This window comes from Myzus persicae, unplaced genomic scaffold (genome assembly GCF_001856785.1).
Source record: "Myzus persicae strain clone G006 unplaced genomic scaffold, MPER_G0061.0, whole genome shotgun sequence".
NCBI lineage: Eukaryota > Metazoa > Arthropoda > Insecta > Hemiptera > Aphididae > Myzus > Myzus persicae.
This window is the reverse complement of record NW_019103987.1, coordinates 40,345-65,044: the sequence shown is the minus strand read 5'-3', so window position 1 is coordinate 65,044 and position 24,700 is coordinate 40,345. Positions and strand designations below refer to the sequence as shown.

The window sequence follows — 24,700 nt, the reverse complement described above, 5'->3', positions numbered from 1 at the left end:
GATACGTACTGCGGCAAATACCTTTTTATGGAAATAAAGTTTTGGTTTAGACGATGTATCAAATTACGATAATAGTATCTACCTAGAATAAATAAATAATTTTGAATGCAAAACGTCTTAGACGTTACATTATATTGTACATTATAAGAGTAATGGTTGTGTCTCTAATGTGTCTCATTTAAGGTTGTTGTTCCATGACATATTATTATTGTTATTAATTATTTTAACCTGAAGGAATTCAGAAAAGGTAATTCAGAATGACTTATATAATATTTACAAGAATCGTACTATCGTACTGTTCTCGCAATAAAATTGAGACATTATTCCGAATTTCGAATTCCTATATTACCTACCTATTATAGAAGTTATTCGTATTTTCATACTCCACAAAAATCATCAACAAAATGTGGATGTTCGGAATCAAACTCATCACGTTATCCAAAAATGGTTTAAATCATCACCGCTATGGTCAAATAAATAAATAAAATAAGTAAATATTTGTACATCTCATCGACAAACAAATAAAGAAAAACCTTCTAAGACATTTAAATTAAAAAAAGGAGACGTTGGTATTTTTTTTTTTTATTATTTTGTTTATAAGAATCATATTTAAGGCTGGACATTTGATGCACTAAAAATCTAAAATGATGTGGGTACACAAAATATTTAATGCAAAACATGAATTGTTCACATAAATGTATTATTTTAATTATTTCGTATATTTTGATGATATTATAGTGATTTTGGTTTAATAATTGTATTCAATGATCTCACAAGTACAATGTACCAAGGTTGTACCCATATCGATTGTTTTTAGTTTAAATGCAAGATTAATACATTTTCATCCCCATTAATGTATAATATGTATTATAAGTATTTGTAACACTAAATTCGTAATTTTAAAAATATTATATTTTATTATTTATTTTTAAAATTTAAATGAGAAAAAGCACTGCAGCTGCCCAATTGACACTTATACCATTTTGGAACTTTGTCACTGTGCAATTATAACGATAACTTTATTATTATTATTATTATTATTTGTATCGTTCATAATTTAAAACTGAGCTTATTTCATGATTCACAAAACTGAATAACGTGAATAACTTCAAATTCTAAACTGAGTTTAACTCTAAAATCATGAACATGTACAGTTATACTGCCACCATAAGCAAAAATGCAAGTCCCCCCAAAAAAATAAAAATAAGTTAAAACAAAATAAATTATTGAAAAATTTAACTCGTGTAGATGAATATACGGTATGTGTCTGAAATATTACTCCAAAAGTATGTTATAAGCAATAATCAAAATATAACTAAATCGTAGAAAAATTCGTGGTTACTAGGTAAAAACGCCGCAAATACACTATACTAAGCATTAACACCGTTAGTATTGTTGAAGATACGGCATTTTATCTTAGTACATAGTACAAATTATAATTGGCTGTATTATGGCTTAGTAACACGGACCGGTTTACGTATCGCAAAACAAGTCGACTATCGGAACAATTTAACTTGTTCAAAACTTATTCGATATTCATAAAAATTGTGTATCATTTTTTAAAATTTTATTTATAAATTGACTGAAATAATATATTTGTTTTGTGAATTTAATATTAAAATGTATAAATAATTTTATCATATCAGAAATTTTTACTTACGAGTTACGGCATTCTGGCTTTTGAATAAAGTATCAAGAGTTTATACCAACGCTTAGGTACAACGTAAAAAGTAAAATATCTTGTTAAAAATTAATTGAATCATATTTATTATTGTTTCATTGCATCCGTTGGGTAAAATTACATAGGAAAACATGTATCGTATTTAGATAATTAGAATGTATAAGGTGTTATGATTTTATGAAAATATAAAACACGAAAACGCGTTTTTCTCAAAATCGTTTTCCGGTGACCTACGGCGTTTTCACTTAAGACGGCTGTATAGTTTGATATCAATGCGAAAAGTGAGTGGGTGAGGTAACACATCATCGCATCCACGAGATAAGAGCGATGCTTGCCAGATACAATTTAGTAACGCGACCGGTAAGTTTAATAATATAAATCATTGTACACATTTCAAAGACGTTACTACAACCGATATTTTAGCTGACGACGTCGGTAGAGGGCAGAGTTGTCAACCATTCGCTAAGTACTTAAGTCTTAAATATATTATTATTATTAAACGTATAGTATGATATATACTTACTATACTTAGGTATACAAAAAGATTTTCAATTTGTTTTTTTATTTCGAGTGTAGCCACGTTGCAGTACTTACTTTAATTTATTTATTTGTATGCCCTGTTGAGTTGGTTTTCTTTTGTATTGACTTCATTGCGCTTCCCAATGCACCAGCAATAAATAAAATAAACTATTATAAATATAGTGAAGACCATTATATTGTAGGTAGTATAGTTTATAATAAGTGTAGTCATGTGATGGTAGGAGATTGTTGAATGAAAAACTTTATGCTTTTCTATAATTCTGTTCAAATATATTTTAGTACACCGTGCATGTATGATACCTATATTGTGTATTTATATTAGATATTTTTCAAATTTAATAAATTGTGGAAGTCCTGACAGTTCTGTATTGAAAGTCTCACGGTTGGGTTTTATTTTTAAATTCCAGATATTTCTTATTAGAAATAGGTACATAAAAACTTAAATGCCTGTAACATAATACCATAATATAATGTTATTTGTATATAAAATAATGTTATAGTTACCATGTTCTATAGATTCTATATAATACAAACGATCTTCAGCAATATTACAATTTTTAAAAAGGAACTTTTATCGATGCGAAAAGCACCCAATTTATACAATTTATATCAGTTTACAGTAGAGTTCCGAGGATAGCAAAAAAAATGTGTTATTTCTAATTAAAGTTTTAAAACAGAGTTTATGGTTCAATATTATTAGGTATAAAAATTATTTAATAGTGCACACAATAAATTGTTTACTCCTCTGTGTCGGTATCGGTTACTCAAATCTTACGAGGTCAATTTTTATTTAATATACATTTAATTCCCATTTTGCTCGTTTCATCCTACTTTATACAGTCACGCCCACGATGTACGCATAAAGGTAAAAAGAAGAAATATTTTAATTAGAATGAAAAATCCATATCTGTTATAATAACTATACAATTATTATTTATTATGATACATAAATAAGTACATAATTATTGTTTATGTGTAATGTTAAGGTATTTTTCCATGGTCTAATTTACGAAATTATAAATAATACTTGTGTAGTATCCTATGGAAGACCTGTATTAATATAGGACTTATACCTACCAAAATATTATGTTAGTAGGAAAACTATTTGAAATTATTTTAATATGTAAATAACACGTAGTTATATAAAGTAGTAGTGATAATATAATTTAACGTAGGTATATCGAAATGAAATATTAAAGTAATATAATATTTTACTTTACCGATGACCTAGCAGCATTACACAGAGTAACCGATGAAGCGAGACTATAGTTCGGCACAAGTATCATGTGTAGCTAGCTGAATTATTATTATTGTTATGAATTTCGCAAAGTAATCAAAAATAGTTATACTTATGTGATAGGACTCAGTAATAATGCGGAACGAATGTGAAATGACACACGCGTATGAGATGTATAATTATAATAAAATATGAATACTGTGATGGCAGTGTAGGTAGGTACATTGTAGTTACCGTTATACCTTGTAACAAATGTAATTAACAAACCCATTTTACGTCTACCGCCGGTGTAATAAGCCATCGATTGTAAAATATAGACATAATAATAGTATTTATAATATCATTTGCTTATTTGTTTGCAGTTTATAACAGTTCTGCAATACCGTAGGAAAACCACTCATTTTTCTACAATATTTTATGCTGCCGATCTAAGTGTCATGAAAATAATTGATGACTGGTGGTTGCAAAGTGTCTTCATTATATCGATATAATAATAATTCGATGTGTCACATAATTTTTCAAAAGTTTCCATGACTTCATTTTTCGAACCGAGATGTAACGGACAACGGTGACAAGACGCATAACGAACTTACGAGGAAAAATGTAGGTTCTGTTTTATACAATATTATCTCGAACCGCCTTTCGTTCGATATATTATGCTCAACACTATTAGTAAGACACACTTCGCTTTCGTGTAAACAATCGTGGACATAATGTCATTATGAACTAAAGTTTAGATTTCGCCGATGAGCCCTAATAACGTCATTATCGTCATTCGTCGAGGTTACATCCAAGTAAACCTAAATAATTATGTTGTTCGACAACCATGGAACATTTACCAGGTGTTTATAAACGTCCACGACGGATTTTGGATTTCGACAGAGTTGAACTATTAATTTTCCGTACGTGATATTATAATGTGCGTTTAATTTAGCCCACCGGAAGAACGGAGTGCGTTCTACGAACGGTCTGAAGACATGATGTAGTGGCTTCCGAAACAGTTTGACGTGGGTTATCTTGAGACGACAGAGTTCAAGTTTTCGTTTGTTCACAACCAACTCGTCAATCAATTTGTAAGACACGACGTAAACGTTCAAATTACGCTCTTTAGCAATAATTGTAGCATTTATTTTTAACTCGTTCTTGAAACTTAAAATTATTTTAAATTCAGTGGTTTTCATTATGTAGGAATAGAGAAATAACGTATTTTTATGTTTTGGTCTCACATTCATTGAACCCACGAGTAAAATAGGATTTGTTTTTTCAAAACCGGCGATTTTCAACAAATACTTAAATAAATTTCATAAAAAAATAAAAAGAATAAATCATAGATTTCAAATTCTAGAGTCAATTATACGTCATAGTTTTTTGGCAGGCACTATATGTCCATATATAATAGTGCTCTGTGTTGCCAAAATGGTAAAAGCTGGGTGACCTATAATTTGAAGGGTGGAGTTTCGAGAAAATATCTTAGAAAAGTACAAAAATAATCCTTCTATTTGTATTTGAAGTAAGATGAGTAATTTATTTTATTTTGTTTATTGTACATCGATTACAATTTTATTTGTTATTAAGTTCGACCAAAAAGTTCTCAGGCTTGTCGTTTTTTAATCTGAGATATCGACGTCAAATAGCCTTCACTAATAATAACATATAAGAAATAAAACAAAATAAGTAACTCGTTTAACTTCAAATCCGAGCACAAGTATTGTCTCTAAAATATTGTTCTCAATATTTCACTATACAAATAAGAGTCTATCAGTTTTATAATCTATTGACATCACAAATCACTCTAATAAAGTGTAATTACGGTGAATCATTCAGAATAATTTTAAATATTGCTCGAGTACTGTATAATTAATATTATAATATAAATTTATGAACCTATCTATTTAAAGTTCACTAAACTCCTTAAGCTGACCAGTCGAATTTAACAAAACCAGAACGAAATACAACAAAAATAAGATACTACATTGCAAACTTATTAACCATACGACAAGTACCAACTCTCAAGTACAAATAAGTGTGATACATTGTGATGGAATATTAAATTCATGGGTGAAATGAGGGGAACATTCTACCATTGTGGTCAGCTGAAGAAATAAGGATGGTCATCATAAGGATGGATCTATAACTTTAGTCTTTACCTTATATTCGGGCACCTGCCTGTAAGTTTGTATCACATTGGTACAAAATATATATACATATATATTCATAACTATAGGCACTATTAAGTATTATCAATTATCACTACTATTCACTTCATGCCATAAACAAAGATAATATTCACTGGAAACGATACTCGATCGTCGGCTTACTTTTCGGCTCATATTGTTTTATATATTTTATGGTTTACCGGCTCGACCTTTCCAAAATTCAAATACGCTTGTAAATGATTAAAACGTCAATTTAAATCCAGTGCATATTATTGGGAGGGGGGGGGGGGGTATTTTATTTCCAAATGCGTCCTTATTCACAATTGAGCAAATAATGTATTCGACACAAAAACCGTACTCTTTTAAACTTTAAGATTGTTTTGCGTATATATTAAAATGAAAGTTGTAGACACATTGTGCGCTGCAATTGTGCGCAAGTTCAATTTGTTTGAACATTACGCACAACAAATATCGTCTGGGTATAATATGGTTTAAATATATAATGTATGGAAGCTAATCTGTTTTCCTTATACAAATAAATACATTGATTTTTAGTCTTTTAGAACCATGTCTAGACATATACCGTGTTTAAATTATTTACCATAGTTCAATAGAAGTAAGACGTATAAATAAATTTAATTTATTTTAGTTTATATATCTTACTCTTGTTTCCTACACATAATTATATTTCAGTAAATAATATGTAAAAAATAAATACATACTATACGACTGTTTGTTTAAAGATATAATATTATCCTTTTATCAGTTACAAATTACAATAATTCTCATAATATTTATTTCAATTTTTTTTTAAAGTTTTCTTTCAAAAAATTTGAGATACACACAACTCAAGCGTTTTATATGGGACGACGTAGTAGGTCACAGACATTACATGTTAGTCGTCGCACGTTAGTTGAACATTGTCTAAAAGCAGAACTTTAATCACTCCGCCTAAAATTATAAGTGTTCACTGTCAAAATAATCATACTGGATGTACGATATTATACCATGCCAAAATATTATATGGTACCGACCTATGAGCAAACCTATTTAGTTTATCAAAAGCACCTGCTCACAAATACGAATATTCGTAAACATATATAATGTATTGGTGTGTATGGAAAATATTGATGTTGTACTTCATTCGAGGTGGGATTATTTATTAATAACGAAAGATACCTTTGTGCTCACGCCCACGCGCGATATCGCTTTATAACATTTATAGGACATTTGCAAATGCAGACGTTGAAAGTGAATAGTGTACCAGTCTACCGTCGTTCAGAGTAGGTATCTATTACCTATACACCTACAGCAAAACAACTTAAAAATGGATACGTTTTCGGGGAAAATATAAAACGTACACAATTTAGGCGGTCGCTACAGCGAAGACTACGTGTGTAGTGCATACTGTACAGACAACTTTTTAAAAATGTATATCGGAGTGAGTGTTCAGGAGCCGGAATAATGGCCGAGTAAAAAACTTTAATAATATGCGATATCGTGTTTCAACTGAACATTAAACGTAATTTGTTTATATGGCGTGTATAAAAAGACGGACATTTAAACGCATAGAAAATAAAATGTTTACAGAGAGTGCCATCATATAGGTCACCTGTACTGAGTGATCCATTCAACTCGAGCCACTCGTTATTTCAGAAAACACGAACGTTTTTGCAGATCATATTTCTTTGTTTAACTTAATTTTAAGTCGTTTCAAAACAAATTTTTTTGAAAAAATAAATATATCTTTTCTATTTTTTCTAGTTAAATTTTAATAAGGTTTCTTACTATCTTGAATCAAATTTCAGACAAATTTAGTTTATTAAAGTATTTAAAGTTTAAACGAGTGGAGTAGTGTACCATCATTTTTCAATAAAGTGGATCTCCTTACTACTCCACCCCGTTCATTAATCAAATTTAAAATACATATTGTCGTTCAAACGAGTGAGAAACTTGAAGAAACTATGACGATAAAAATACAGATGAAATAAATTTTTTTTAATTGAATTGTTTGTGAGGAATTCAAATAAATACTAACTATTCCTTGTCCGTCGAAGTTTGACTGTTTGAGTATGTGCTTATGGCTGTATCTCTATTCGATCAATCTTTACATTTTATTGCATGATCGCGAAAAATACGTACCATAATAACTATTATGAAAAATACACAGGGTAATATTTAAATATATGAAAATAAATATTTTCAAAAACGTCTATAGTTTTTGAAATAACGATCACCCGGTGTATTTTTCATACATATATATTATGTTAAAAATATTATAATAAACGCTATGGGGGTGTGTACCTCGCCATTCTGTGATAGAGAACTTATTTTCGCGATCGTGCAATAAAATGTACGCAATAATCGAATAGAGATACGGCCAAGTTTATACTCAAATAATCAAACATCAGCGGACTACATGGAATAGTTTGTACTTATTTTTTTTTCATCAACGAGGTGACGGCCTGCAAGAAGAGTAGAGGACTTTTTCGCGTACAACGCAAGTTTTACTAGAAGGTCATTAATTCTTTTGTTACGTACTTATATACATTATATATATATATATACACCTATAGTATATAGAAATAAAAAGGATGAAAAAAAAATATATAAATAAAAGAGAAATCTCTACTAGCCTTTGTTTCGCGTTGCGCCTGCCGAGTTTTTGCAGTTGGGAAATACATAAATATCAACTAAAAACAAGCGAGCAAAAAAAAAAAAGTATATTAATCCCTAGGTTTATGGATCCTAACATCTTAATTTCTTTAACACGCTACCCATCACGATATATATATATATACATGATATGTATATATAGGTATTATACGTATAATAATACAATACGTACCGCCGCCGCGGTGGCCCGCCCCGCCAGTCGTCATAGTTTAATTATATTCGTGTAATACCGCGGCCGCCCCGCTCCAGGAACCGGTGCCGCCGCGCGTTCGGCTTCCATTAATCTTCGTTTAGTCTCCTTAAGCTTTTGGACGAGATATAATTTTCCGGCTATTCCGGGGTCGTGATTAACAACTTTCGAAATGAACAAAACCGCGACGGCGGGGGGTAAGGCAGAGGGGGTGGGCACGAGCGACCCTCCCACCGGAAAAAAAGAAACCGGCCATCAAATTAGTGTGTACAAACGAGCGCGAGCAGTCTCCAGGTGAGCGACGACGTCTCGTCGTCCTCCGGAGATTTTTCACCGTGTCTTCTCGAAACTACACAATAACAATAATAATAATAATAGTTATGTTTAGAGGCTGTTTGTGGGATTTCCTCGAACGGAGTATCCACTCGACGACCCCCTCGTCACATCCCTCGTTATATTATTATTATAATCTCGAGTCTGTATTCGTCCGCCACCGCCGCGATAATTTCACTCTCGTTTTCCGACGAGCTGTTGTATCGTGGTGGATCGTGGACACTCGTTCGTTCGACAAGAGTTCCAAAGCTATGAATGATACGATTGTCATTGCGACAGCTACAAAAGATTGTATTTTTTATTGAGGTCGACATAATTTTATTACCCGAAGGAGCAACAGCGTTGAGCAGTAAAAAAAAAACGCTACCCAAGTCAATAAAATATATTGTGTCTTTACCTATGATTCAAAAATTTATGTATTTCAATAATCGAGCGTTAATTGAATCAGTCAATATTAAATAGGATTAAGGCGATACACATAATATTATTAATGCTAAGTCAATTACAATTTCAAATTGAAAAAAAAAACTAATTAACAAAATTAATGTAGGGTACGTTATATAATAGTACATAACCTTTAATTTTTTTTTAGCTTTATTTTTACTAAACTTCAAATATATTTAAAATTGTATATTTGTATTTTTTTCTATATAATAGTATGCTAGTACGCACCTATACGAGGTTACATATTAATTGCTACAATATTGCAGTATGATATATACGATATTATAAATTAATACTGACAGCATATTTTTGGGATACCCTTAATCGCGTGTCCTATAATAATGACGACTATGTTATAGCATTGGTATTAGAATAAAAACACTGATAAGTTTACAGTGCTTACACTGACAAAATATTGATACTGTGACATTTTTAAATCATTATAGAATATGTTCTACATTATTAATTGGCAGACTTAAACACAAATCAATTAACAATATGTTTAAATGTATAAACGTCGTCACATCGAAAAAACTATGGTCCAGCAGATTATTTCCACAATTCCACACTTTATACTTATAATGATCAACCAATTGACCACTAAGTAGTAGGGTAGGTCTCATTGAGTTCCATTTCAAGTACCCTTCTAACTTCATAAAATATGAAATTTGGGGTCAGGTTGAGTGAAAAGCACCTAATGTGCCAGTGCTGTAGTAGATATAATTTTAAACTTCCTCCAAAAATCACATGGTTTCTGATAGTGCATGAAAATCGTCAATCGAAATCTGGCGTATACTTGGGTATGAACATTTTTTATTTTTATATACTATTATTTTAGCATTCTCCGCGAAGTGCCACACGTCATGTTTGTTTGGTGATTCACAACATCTAAAGGCCCCTAAGGGCCTTGAAAAATTCTGAAGATGGCCTAAGAAATGTTAGGCATTGACTTATAATGTAAATAAATACATTTTATTTCCTGGAATAATGTGCCGGTTCCAACTTAATAGACATCTGTATATAGTTTATATACTTAATGATATATAACTGATTTCATCATTCAAAGGTGGAACAACTTCCAAGAGCAAAAAGTTTGAATTATTTTGCCAATATCATTAGCTATATATATTATATATTGCTATACATAGGTCTAAGTCCAAAGTCGATCGAAGTTGACAATTTTTTCAAGATGGCGGAATATTAGTTTCATGTAGGCTGGTAAATATTAACATAAGTTTGAAGTCTATGTTGAACAAAATAATTTTAAGCCTTCAGGGGTCCAACCTCAAGTAGCCCTCTGCAGGTTTAAAATGTTTGAAAATGCCTATACTGTCTTTGATTTTTGAAGATTGTCGCTAAACACATTAATAAATAATATAGTCGTTCGAAGTGTCAAAATCGTGGGCCACGGGTGTTACGTTCCCGTGGTAAACGGGTTGAATAATATAAGTATATAACTGACTGATTGAAATGCCTGCAGTGTACGCAACAATAATGGAATTAATATTGTATTGCCCTCCAATATAATTTAATCACCGATAAACCGTAATAAATTATAAAATTCACAAATAACTTTCCAATAATACTTTACTTTTTGTTCGTCAATCTCCGCAGGTATAGGTATAACGGTTTTTATGGGAAAGTATCGGAACTATATTATTATTATTATTATTATTATCATCATCATCATCATCATCATCATCATCATCGTCGTCGACCATCGTTATACGTACCATACACCGCGGCGGACAACGACGATATCAATGCGTTTGATGTAAGTTTGGTGCACGGGAAATGTTTGTTGGCTGAATGGCCTATTCACAAAGCTGGAGCACTCAGGAATACGACTGAAATGGCGGTTTCCCATTACGAAATATCGTGTGTGTAATGGACCCTCGATAAGATCGCCGTCTATTGAATTACCAAAAACTTACCGGGAATTACTTCGGGAACATTAGTACGGCCGGCTGAATCTAATTTTGTTAATCGAAGTCAACGTTCCCTACAAAAACATAGCCGGTACTTTGCGCCACGTCCCGCAACTATCGGCCAGTGCATTTGTCCGCGATGCCGATAATTCAGTGCGTCTGACAGAAAACAACTGTGGTAAATGACGATTATTTTTCCGGCGTATCGTTTCTCGATTTCTAATCAAAGTCCCGAGTTCGTGAGTGTTCGACCTTTTGCCCATTATAAACACAATATTATGTGATCCGCGGAGGGTCCGACGATAAATTATTATTATTGCCGTTGAAAACAAAATATATACGATAGTGGACCTAAATATTTTAATTATATCGTTATGATTTGCTATCCGGCCAAATCCCCATATCAGCGGTCATATTTTTAGTGGTCTTGTAAAATATTATACTGAAAAACAAAAATTAATTCAATATCATTAATCAACCTATTAAGGTTATATAGGCGCTTTATGTACTATCGTTTTTGCCGTTCAATGATAATAACTGTTGTACCTATAGGGGCATACCTCCTCTATAGGAAGTATATAGGTAGAATCATAAAAATATTATGTGAAATACGATTTTCCAGAATTAACATAATTTCTTTTTACTATTCGAAATACAAACGAATAACTCGTTGTAAGACCAACGTGTAGGCTTTTACGCGAATTCAAACATTCATTTTAAAAGCCTTTATTGTGTAATATGTATAATAATATTATGAACTTATACGATATTGAAATAAAATCTAGTCTCTAAATGACATATTTTTTTTGCAATTTGTATAACACGAGACTGGTTTTATTGTTATTTTTGTAATATGTAAGTGAATCTGGGGTTGCAAAAATTTACATTTATATTTGTTTTTTTTTTTCATATGAACTATATAATTAAATAAACAAATGGTACAAAAATATGTATGAGAATACTTGTAGAATAATAAAGTTATAAACATAAAAATATTAAATTATTGAAAATAAATATTATTGTAATAAATATTTTAATTGTCGAGTCACAATAAAATATAAATACTAGGTGATTATACAAGGAATACCTTGGGTTGTTCTTCCCCACCAAGACCAATTTATTTGTGTAATAATTTGAAAATAATTTCCCGGTATTAATTACAAAGGTCAGGGTTGAGAAGATTCACTCTTTTGAGATATGAACTGTACAATGGTATCAACATGTTTCAATATAGGGACGAGGAGACTGCAGCGAGAGTCGACACCAGGATTAAAAACGGTTTTTTGTTCTTATTATTGTATTTTATTTACAATCTATTTTAAGTAATACAGTAAGTACATTTATCAAAACAGATAATAACTTGAGATCCACAAGATCATTGATATTACATTAATATACGTAATGTCTTTATATATTATACGTACATAAGTAATAATAACATATTACAGTGAAAGTTATCTAAAATGCTGTATTCAAGTATTTTTTTTTTTTTTTTAAATAAAAAAGTGAGAATGAATAGGTTAAATGGTCTTTTCGGAAAATTTTCAGCTGACAGATTGTATCAACTAGGCTGAGAGAAGATACATTTAATATGAGAGGATTTGAATCATGATGTAATTTTTGTATAGAATTGTTTGCAGAGTTTAGACGCTCGATCAGGGATGGTCATTATAGAGGTTTCGGTTAGTAACATTACCATAGAGTATTGATATTGTTCTGAGTGATATTGACTGGAAAGATTATATAATTTTTATATTTTAGTTTTAGTTCCAAAAATTTGATTCCATAAGAAGCCGAAGAGAAGATTAATTTGTAAGTTAATGTTTTGTTTTTTCACTGATAGATGTTGATAAATTGTTTATAAAGCTAAAATGAGAGTTTTTAAATAAAATTACAGATATTTTAAATATGCTATCGAAATGGCTGCATACAGTGCAGATTTAGAACTGATGCCGTCCTAGGCCCTTTTGAATTTAAACCTACCCTAAGAAAAAAAAAATTTAGTATTTATTAGTTATATTTATGTAGTATTCATTTACGCAGTTCAATAAATGTATAAAATATTTATATTTTTTTTTAAGTTTATTTACAAAATTTAACGAACCCAAAATTTACCTACTCTGGCAAAATAGATTTCAAATAAATTGGTTTTGGTGGGGGAAGTGGGTGCTACTTTCTCTTGCATGTGAAATAAAACTTTATTGTATACCTTATGGCTAATACCTAGTTAAATGTTTAGATATTCATACTTATAATATATTTACTCTACAATAGAGTTATCGCAATATATTATATAACAACGAAATATTTTTTGAAGTCTTTTATTTTTAACAACAAAAGATTTATTGGCTCGTAAAATATTTGTTATGACTAATGAAAATAAAATGTATGTCCATGAAAAAAATATATAGTAATAATATTGATTGCAATACACGTGTTTTATATTTTCAAATATTGATACAGCGATACAACAATGACACTAAACCTGAAAATGAAATCATAGTTGTATTTTTCACATCAAAAAACCAAAACAAAATTTGAAATAAATTAGTAAAATAAGATTTTAATGACAATTGACTGATTTTGATAGTATGGATAATAAAACTGCCTATATTAATGTGCTGAAAAATCTGAAAAAAAATTTAAAGGTAAAATAGTTGATATCAACTTACTGATAAGTCTTAATACTTAAAATAAATTGATTAACTGAAAACTGATTAGAAAAGTCGATGTGGGGTCATCCCTATCAGTACACCCCTAAGTCCACTTTCTCAGTACCGTGTATAGGTACAGTATACTGAATACAAATTTGGATGGGCTATTACGTGTTTTATCATCAATTACTCAAGTCAAACTAGACCATCAATGTTCGGCCGTGCATGAAATTAAAGTAATTCGCTTGGAATTCCCAAAAACAACATTAGAAGTGATATCCTAGATATCCTAAAAGGATTTCGATTTGAAATTGGACATGATAATAAATGTTTAGGTGTATATAACTCATTGAACTTGAGTAGGGGCCTATTATAGATTTTCTGTAAGAACTAGGAACGCTTTTCATTGGCTTTAAAATGATTCGTTATTTCTGAAAAGCACTTTAGGCACCGCATGTAATCGATTGGATATGACCATATGGAATATATATTATGTTGTGGTTGAAGAATCACGGAACATCGAATCGTCCACCATTTTCTGGAAAAATCTAAAAATCGGTAAACTAGGGTTAACGTATATGGTCTTACTTTAAATGTCTAAATCCATAATCATATAAATTTGAGAAGTATTAATATTATATTTAATCCGTATTTGTATTGGATTTTTAACACAAGCCAAACGCTTAATAGGTACATCTGCGAAATACCCAAACTCGGTAATTCAAACTTAAATTTTTAATCGAAATGAGCAAGACAAAAGAAGAGTGTAAAAGCTAGGATTGGGTACCCTTTTTTATTTTTTGCTCTAAAATATAACATAGCATTGGTAGCAACTTATGTTTCCGCATTATAATTATTTTTATTATTATTTTAGAGTAAAAAAAACATAATATTTAAGTACTTCAGTCATAGCAAGGTGCATTGTACATCGAAATAATTAATAATAATAATAATAATAATAATAACAATTATCAGATGATTCCTGAATTTTTGAAGTGCGATAAAATTCGTAGGGTGAAAACGCCATAAGCACACACAATATTTATTTTAAGGTGTTATTTGTTATTTTAGGATACCACAAACTGTCCAATAAAAACACTTGAAATGTTGTGGGTTTTAGCCGGTTTTAAAAGATTATGGAAAAAATATCTACTCACGACCCCCCATACACTAAACTAAACAAACACGGGCATAAATGTAGAATGTACCTTAGTTTCGATTAAAATTCATGGCGTGGATACAACCAACAATTTAATGATTTTAAATATAATTTCGAATTCAATTAGTAAATAACAGTTTGAAATTGTGATAAATTAATCATCCAATCGATTTACGTAATATACATTAATAATAGCCATGCGATTAATGGCGATAATCTTATGATATGGCGATACTATGAGGAATTATAAAATCAATTTGATTTTTTCTTCTGGTTTTTGTCTTAATAAGTATGATATTCTGGTGCCGAACTGTTTTCGATAGTGAAAAACAATATCATTCAGTTAATTGAAGTGGTAATTGTTATATATGTGATTATACATATTGTTCGTTAGGTAGCAATCGTATTAAATTAAGTAGTTCCCCTATCTCAATGGAAGTTGAAGTGGAAGACGTCGCCTATGCCATTCGTGAATAAATAATAGCTCCACAACTCTAAAACTTGATTACATGTTTCCTAAAAGAAAAAAATTAATGCTATTCGAGCTATTTGTGTGTACTAATAATTAGTAGAAGTAGTTAGTATAGTACTAATAGTAAAAGTAGTACTAATAGTATAATACTTATAGTTATAAGAAGCATACAGTGATATTTTATAGGTACTTTAACATTTCAATATATATGTAGAAAGGGTATAAAAATTGATAACAATAATATGTAAAATGTATTACAAAATATATAATTATTATAGACAGTGATAATTGGGAAATAATTTATATGGAAAACCGGTGATATCTGTAAGTCACTCTGCTGTATAGATGGTCTCAAGTGAAACACGTAATTGGGCAAGTCAATTAAAGTGTTAAATTTGAATTCAACAACAAATCAAAACAAAAAAAATGATATGAACGGAGACGGAGTGTCAGCCTTTATATCTAACAATATTTTATATCGTATTTTTTTTTTCCAAAAACATTGCATGTATTCTATTATTATACCATTGTTTAGTGTTTAACTCTAGAAATATTTCACTTCTAAATCAGTAAATTAGTAAGATCGACTGAAATTTATTTTAAATTTCAATGCAAAATTACTATTTGTTTTTATTTTTGACATTTGTCAAAATTGAGTTTGGAATATCTGTTTAGTTTTCTGGCCAAATTCAATAGAAGATTTGGATTTTGATGCGAATAAAATGTAAAAATAAAATAAAAATGTCCACCCTTGTAAATCACGTACACAAAGTGCAACTGAACAAAAAGATAAGGTCGTCGTGTAAAAAATGAGACAAACTAGACCGGCGTTTGGCCAAGCACAAAAACGGATTCGCAATCAACGTCAACGCACACGGATGAAAGGACATGTTATTTCATTACACGTAAAAATCCTTCCTCTTCTACAAAGACGTCTTCCCGTCGACCAACGAAGTATACCGTGGTTTGCATTGGATATGTAACAGCGTGTACACTACGCGCAATCAGTGTTGCGTTTCAGTGGTTCTAAATAAGAAAATTCGAAAGATAAAAATGGTATTCATTTTATTTTTCATTCGCACTCGTCATAAACAATAATAATAACAATGATATAATTATATTATAATTTATAACGATTGGAAAAAAAAACAGTCACTTAATGAAAAATGCAAATAATATCATAATTTTATATTATAATAAAAGAGTATATAGGTTCAATAAGACGAGTTTTCAAAATATAAATCAGCAATTTCATAATTTAAAAAGAAAAACATCAAATGTTTATAATTTAATAATGATATATGATTGAAATATAGACGACGGTTGTTACTGGTTCCAAGCATTGAGACACGAAATATATAAGGGCGGAATTTTATAATATTTATATATATAAGATTCAAATATGATGACAATGACTTGCATGTTCCAAAAAAGGTTTGAATGGAATTCGGTTAAGCCCGTGCTTGCCGACATTTCTTCAAAAATATTCGTTCTACATTGCTGCAGGTTATTCTATTGAAGCAACTATTTAGAAAATCAAAAAATTACTTCTTCAAAGACGATCATATAATATTAAATAGTGACTCGATTTCTGATCTTATGAAGTGCTACATGAAAAACTGTCCAATCGCTCCCCAAAACATGTTTGCGAAACAAATTATAATAATTAAAAAAATGTAGTTGTATGATAAGTATCTATAATTTCTTTAAAACAATACAAAACCTACATGGTAATTGAAAAAAAAAATTGCAACCTTTTAAAGTTTATATCTAAAACCGAGATATAATCATATTTTAAATTGCTGTAGAAATCTACAAGAGATAAAAATATAAAATACAATACGAATACATAACATAATCATTATTATTATTTTTTTTTTTTTTATCGAATCGTTTAAAGTTCCACATGATATTATTGAAATTATTTTTCAAAATGTCATCTGTAATATACTACAGTAATATGATATTAATTTTTTACTCATTTTGATTTTTTAAGGTATTTGGTTTACTGGCGATGTCAAGAAATATTATATAAATTAAAATGGTGATAATATCGTGTTTGCCGCTGTTTAGACACATAGGGATTCTGTTAAAAATAAACGTCATATAATCTAGAAAAGTATTAACGTTTTGGGAAATACAGTCGGAATCTATAACAAAAAGTTTCAGGGGCCATCAAGTTTTTCTCTTTGTAACTGGTTGCAAGTACAACGTTACCAGCGTTCATGGTAAACAATTAGAAGTAGGAAAAATAAAAATATGGACAATTTTATTTTACTTATAATCTAGATTAATACTGTATTTATGAATATACAACATACTATACGTTACTTAAAATTTAAATATAATTCAATATAATATTTGAATACAATTGAATTTAATATTTTGAAATCATCTTTGCTCCGCGGAATATTAAGTACCTATTAGTCGAAGTTTCTAATAAAAACAACGCTTTCCTTTTGTACCTACCTCCATAGTTTGCTAAATATAATTTTTCAAGTGTCCTTAATGCAGCACAAGCTTCGGATAATTATGCTACAGTACCGAAATAGACAGCAACTCACCGATATCGTTGTCTGGTTTAACTTGATTGCTGTCATAACGTCTTTGATTATTCGTTGTCAGTTACTCATTCCGGCTTATTATAATATTGAATTTAGTTTTTTGTTGTAATTTAAAAATATTATTTTTGGATACTTGGAACAACTAAAGTATGTTATTGTATACAAATATGAAAGTATGCAAATGATATTCAAATAATATTAATTTAACTTACCAACTGCAGTATTAATAATAAGAATATAAATAAAATATAAAATATCCTTGGCTAACAAACCGTTTTCGCTCAGAATTTTTATTAGTATACAATAATATTACATCATTCAATTAAATTTTTTTTAGTCCATTTAGAAGGTGATAAATTTATATTGAGCATATTATTAGTGTGTATTTATATCAAAAAAAAAAAAAAAATAAGTTTATTTTATTATATATTTTAATTATTATTATAAGCTTCTTAAACTTTGAAAACAATAATTAAAGGTTAAAAATTAAATTGTTCTCGTCAATTAGTCGGAAAATAATATAAATAATTACAAAAATATTTAAAGTAAATTATTTTATTAAATTATTTTAAGAAATATATTTGAGTTATATTTTGAGTATTATATTATTGAAAATTGAATCAGGAATAATAATTAAGTAAAGCAGATATTGAAGAATTTATCACTTTATTTTAAATCTCTAAACTAGGAAAACATTATTAATATATATAGATTATTATTATTGTTAATCAAATTGAGATAAAAAAATATTCAAAAATAATAAATATTATAAAAAACACATTTTTTTCATTTTATATATTATTTTTATAATACAAGTATATAGTATATTTACCTACCATAAATACTTGATTCATTCAATAATATAATATTACAGATTAAAATATTGCTTACGGTAGTAAAATTAAGTCAAACGGAGTGTTCGGCGAACACAACGGGTTTCCATTCAGATATAAAAGTGCAGACGAACACGTCTAGCGTGGAGTACGACACAATCGTGATAACAGCGAGGGGTGGGTCAAACTCAGCGAACTTTCAAAGCCAGAAGTGACGTTCAATTGCCGGTAACCAAACACTCGTCATAAGCTATAAGCTCTATACATATTAAGGCACATGTCAATAGAACCGCAACAAAACATTCGAAGGCTGGATCATTTGTCCGGCCAGACAGTGTGCACGGTTCCTGTCGGGTCCGATCCTGTATCACCGCGACTGCCCGGGAATTTCATATCCTGAGAATTGGCTGTCTCGTGGTAATGTGGTTTTGTCGAGCCGCTTTTAGAACCGGCATGACCAAGCTGCACTACTGCCATATTGCAGTTTACCGAACTTAACTGCAGCGCGTCAGCTTCGACCGGCCGACCTGGTGGTAAAGACGACGAGACGGATGACAGCGTCTCAATACCTCTAAGGTAGCTGGTAACATTTCTTTTTGCAGATTAAGAAGAATCTGTGGACGTCGAAAAGTTCAATTCTGTGGAATGCGATGGGCGGCAACCCTATCTCAAGTGCACCGCCTGCGGAATTTGTCTGGGTTGCCATATTATAAGGCATCCATTTATATCATTGGTGATGCTGCAAGCTCTTGTTATGACTAGTTTCCAGCACTTTTGGGCGATTTGTCTGGAGGTATTACCAACATTAGGTCCCCTCGGAATTAGCAAGATCTGGACAGTTTATAATACAAATTATTTGAATGTTTAATATATTAATATTTATTAAACGGTACTTTTTTTTCATTCAAATGTATTTACTCAATCTATATTGTGTTTTAATAGGTATATAACTCATAAATAATAAAATAACTTATAAATATGTGTGTTTATCATAATTTTTTGTTTTATAAAGAATAGTAATATACAATCTATGTCCGAGGGCACAATAAAAATAAGTGCTACAAGCAATTAATACACTAAAAGAGGAGTTGAAAGAAACCATCCAGTGATCGCACTTCCTCCATAATAATTTTTAATTTATAAAGGCTTTAAAAACCCAAAAACTATATAGTTATCTGTTTTCTATCTATTTAAAAAGATGGTTATATTATATTTTATCTAGATCATTTTTTTATTCAATTACATCTGTTATCTTACCTAGATAATTTTAAAGCCACCTGTGCACAACACTGAATTTCAGGTAAGTATAGAGTAGTATTATCATTATTATTATTATATTTTTCACACGCTGTGCACGGGCCACACGCTCAAGACTCGCGGGTTTTCCGTCACTTTGTCGCCGGTACCTACCGCGCATTGCACGGGTAGTAACACACGTCGTAATATATTATACGATAAAGGGTTAAAGGTTAAGACACTGCACGAGTCGACTCGAATAACCAAGTGGCCCGTGTGTGCGAAAACACAATTTGCGTCGAGCTCGTTTTTACCGTCCGGAGTGTCCTTATACCAGCAATAAGGGTCTCGTCAAAATGAAAAGCGCAGTACCTATACCTACGGTGCACACGGTTGCTTCTCGTATATCCCCGCGCGCGCACCGGCATACATTATTATTGTACTGTGACAAATACTTGAAGTTTAACGACGTCGTAAAAAAAAAAAAATGCCTACCAAATGCGAGAGGTGCGCGCGAACTGTGTAAGCGAGTCATAATAATATATTATATTATACGATGTGCGATGTGTATATCATGTTATATGTTATTATGCTTATTATACTGTATGGGCAGCAGTGACCTACTCTCGTTTGTATACACTGGCGTAGTGCACATCGCAGTCTCAGGATATTCTATTTGGACGGTGACTGTAAAAAACGGAAACCCTAAAGAATCCAGAACAACGGCGACGACTGTAAATCACAGCTCATAAGACAACACTATAACAATATACTATCATGTTATAGCTATCGGCGGCGGCGAATAATAAAATAATATACACGGGCATTCGCCCATCTCATTTTACAATTATTCAAAATATATTTTTGGATTTTTTGAATCTTCTAATGGACCACATTTCTAGATAATTGAAAAAGTTTGTATCACTATTGAGCAGTGCCCTGCGAAGATACACAATTCTGTTTTTCAAATCAGAGCATCCCTTTTCTACTGTAAGTTATTTAATAGATAATTTTTAGTTGATGTATCAAAATCAAAACTCCGACGATTAGTTGTTGAGTTATTTAACTTTGTGTAAATGGTTATAATGGATTCGAAACATATGTGGGTTGTGGTGATTTGGACATTTTAGTGATAAATGTTAATCTATCAACATCAATAATTTGTAAAATAGTCCAAGTATAATAAATACTAGAACCTGCAATATTACATATAGTTTATATTTTTGTAAAACCATTTTTAAGGGCTATAATATTATCCTTAGTTTAAAGTTTAAACATTTGAATGAAATAATATCATAATCATGTTTGAGAGTATTTGAATATTCCAAAAATCAGAATTCGAATACATTCATTAGTAAAGATAAGAAAGAGGTTGAGTAAAAGTATTTGCAGGTACTAGGGTGTTGATGCGTTTGATTATATTATTATAATACTATTTCAATTAAAAACCACTTAGATAAGTAGCAAAGTAACAAAGCAAGTTTACTTATATAAATCAACTGCATGAACAAAAAGTTGTCTTATAACTTTGGTAGTAATGTAAGCGTGATTCCCTAAGGTTTAACCTTCAATTGATCTCTCATTATGATTATGGGATCACTTGAAGTTGAACCTAAATAAATTACGCTTATATTAAGTACATACAGCAACAAAAAGGTTGCGGTCATCCAAAAGAGCGCAGCAAAACATACGGTGGATGAATCTCTTCGTCCGGCTCCACATCGTGCGACGCCGTTTAGGATGGACGGGGTCGCCGACCAACTTCTGACCAAAGGCATCACTGCATTTCCCTCGAGGTGCCGGTTCCGGGGTGTCCACCAGTTTGATACTTACATGTATATTGGACGCTGAGGACCATCGACCCCGCCCTGAACAGCCTCCTGAAAATTCGTTGAGCTCCAGGACTTTAAGTGAGGCTGGTGGAAGTTCCGTCGCCGGCTGCACGGACGTACACGATGAGGTGTCAATTCTGTTCTGCTTATCCATCGAATCCACAGCCCCGTTCTCCTACAGCGACGTGTTGTATCCCACGTACTTCACAACAGACACCTCGTGGTCCAGTGGACTGGATGATGGCCCGTTCTGTTGCAGCACGTTGGACAGCTCACGAGGATTGCAGGGTTGCACGGCCGGGGTGGACAAATGCTGATAGTTTTCGGAGTCTCCTGCTGCGGCTGATTGACGACAATTCGTGCCCACGTTCGGCGTAGACGCGTGTCTTTTCAACGCCGGCCATGTTTCAACCCATTTTGAAAATATAGTCGGAATGTGGAACTTGGCCGACCTCAACTCTTCAAATTTCATTTGCATTTTTTCCCCTTCCGTCAACTGCAGCAAAACGGATTTGTCGTTAGAAGCCATCGTAGACATATTATATTATATGATTTAAGTGCGACAACGATATAACGATTTATATTGGTGATGTACAGAACACTATATGCACGTAGATGCTTTGAGGTATAGCTAGTAATTAGTAATCAACTCGTCAAAATAATCTTCGAGAGACAAAAATAATTTATACTAGTCAAATATATCGTAATGATGTTTTGTTGATTTTGCATCGGAGAGAAAAATATTAGGGGCTCTAATAAATATTATTATAAATGCATTGATTTAAAATTTAAAAAAAAAAATTTTGATTATATGACCAAGACTAAAAATATCTAATTGATGATTTACTTGAATACCTAATTATAACTTGTGAAAATGTGAACTAAAGAATTATCTCAAATATTGTATTATATGTTTATCGCTGGATACACCTCATGGCTATTAATGTTTATTAAATGTAAACAAAGTGTATTTATTAAATACTACTTACCTTACATAATATGTACTTCTTTGACCTTTAAAAATGCTAGCTCTATATGAGACTCGCTTGTGGTTGTGATAACGTGAGTAGTGAATTATCAAGTTGGCTATCCACCTATGGTGGATTCCGGACCTCGCTAGGTACACACTCTATATGAATGATATGTTTAATTTTAATTTTATTAATTATTTTGATTGTGTACATGTCGATGAGCGGCTATAAGTGTAATTCAGCTGACAGCTACCTTGGTAGGTAATGTACTGAAATTCGATTTGATGCATTTTTAAACCTGACCTGTCCGATCAACCAATAATGGCAACCAAAAATTTAAAAAAATACCAATCTCTACTAAAAAATTAAGAAAATTGAGAGGAAAATGAGTTATTGAGTGAAAAACGAGGTCGAGTAAAAGTACTCTAAAGGTACTTGCAGGTGAATCGCCCTTTATAATATTACCGTATATAAAAAACATTTAGATTTGTACCAGAGAGTATTATCGCCGTCGACGTTGTCGTTATTATAATACACTCGCAATAAAAACCTTTTAACTCCTGTACGAGGGAATTTTTAAATGCTCTTTATTATAATAATAAAATAGTCTCGAGTCCGGATTTTAATCCAGGGTGATCTAACGCGGTGTGTACACGGTGTAAATTATTATCGTTTGGCATGGTTTGTTTTTTCGTCGCGGCCCATTTATGTGTAATATTATTATGTTGTAATATATTGTATTTGTTTTTCGTTAGACAAAACGCTTTGCGCAGGTTAGATGCGTTGTGTTTATTATAAACTATTATATTAACTGTACCGGGTGTTCTAGCAATGATTCACGGTGCACGAAAACCAAGGTCGGTCGACAATTTTTTTCTGCAAATTCTAAAAGAGAAAATTCGAGTCTCGTACAATTCGCACCTTCTAACCCAACCTAATCATCTCCCAGACACAAGATATCCCTACTTATGCGTAATAATATGTCGTTAGCTCACTGCGCCAATGACACATTAAATATTAAACAATTATAGACACAAGCAAGAACGAAGGCGGGGCTAGGGGACATTGATCACCCCCGATCATAGCTAACAAATATATTAATGTTTAATACACTAGGTTTTCCCCTCCTTGATGAAATTTCTAGCTACGGCCTTGGACAAACATTTTACTTTCCGATCTAAATCGATACCATTTTACTATGTCATGTCATTATCGGGCAACGAAAACCACATATAAAGCTCGTATAATTTATTAATATGACTAACCGACTTTTAATGTTTAAAAATTTAAAAATATTATAATATCACCACCTGAGGCCTTTTATGACACACTGGTCGGCAGCAGTCACTAATATGTGGTGTGGTCAAGTATCGTCTGGTGTCATTAGCTCCCCAGGATGGATGACCATTGACCGCCCATGTTTTTAAGAATAAATCCTCGCCCAACATACAAACGTGTTGTTCTGAACCAATCGTAACTAATCACTGAATTCTACTGGATATAATTTCCGATGCTACAAAAATAATAATAATAAACAAAAAAAAGTATTACCATCTATAATGTTTAAAGTACATAGATAATTTTAATAAACATAATATGATACTATACATTCATCGAATTCGTCAATATATGTGCTTTATATAATAATATGGCGCGTCTTTATAGTAATAATAATAATCATATTTTATACCTACTTATGTTTTATAAAAAGCTAAGTAAAATTAAACACGGATAATGATTGCATTTTTGATTATGATTTATGGACTATAGTACTATACGTCTTACTATTTCATA

General features: G+C 31.2%; 1 protein-coding gene across 1 annotated transcript; it reads right to left on the bottom strand.

Moving 5' to 3' along the window:
• Positions 1-22,103: 22,103 nt before the first annotated feature.
• Positions 22,104-23,341, bottom strand: LOC111037240. Its single transcript, XM_022319649.1, has 2 exons — positions 22,925-23,341; positions 22,104-22,431 (listed from the first exon to the last, which is right to left on the bottom strand). The coding sequence occupies exon 2, from the start codon at positions 22,411-22,413 to the stop codon at positions 22,111-22,113; it is 303 nt and encodes a 100-aa protein (XP_022175341.1). The 5' UTR covers positions 22,414-22,431; positions 22,925-23,341; the 3' UTR covers positions 22,104-22,110.
• Between the last annotated feature and the right edge of the window lie 1,359 nt (positions 23,342-24,700).

Excerpts from the sequence above, each read along its gene's own strand:
- LOC111037240 (XM_022319649.1), bottom strand. The coding sequence starts at position 22,413 with ATGCAAATGAAATTTGAAGAGTTGAGGTCGGCCAAGTTCCACATTCCG.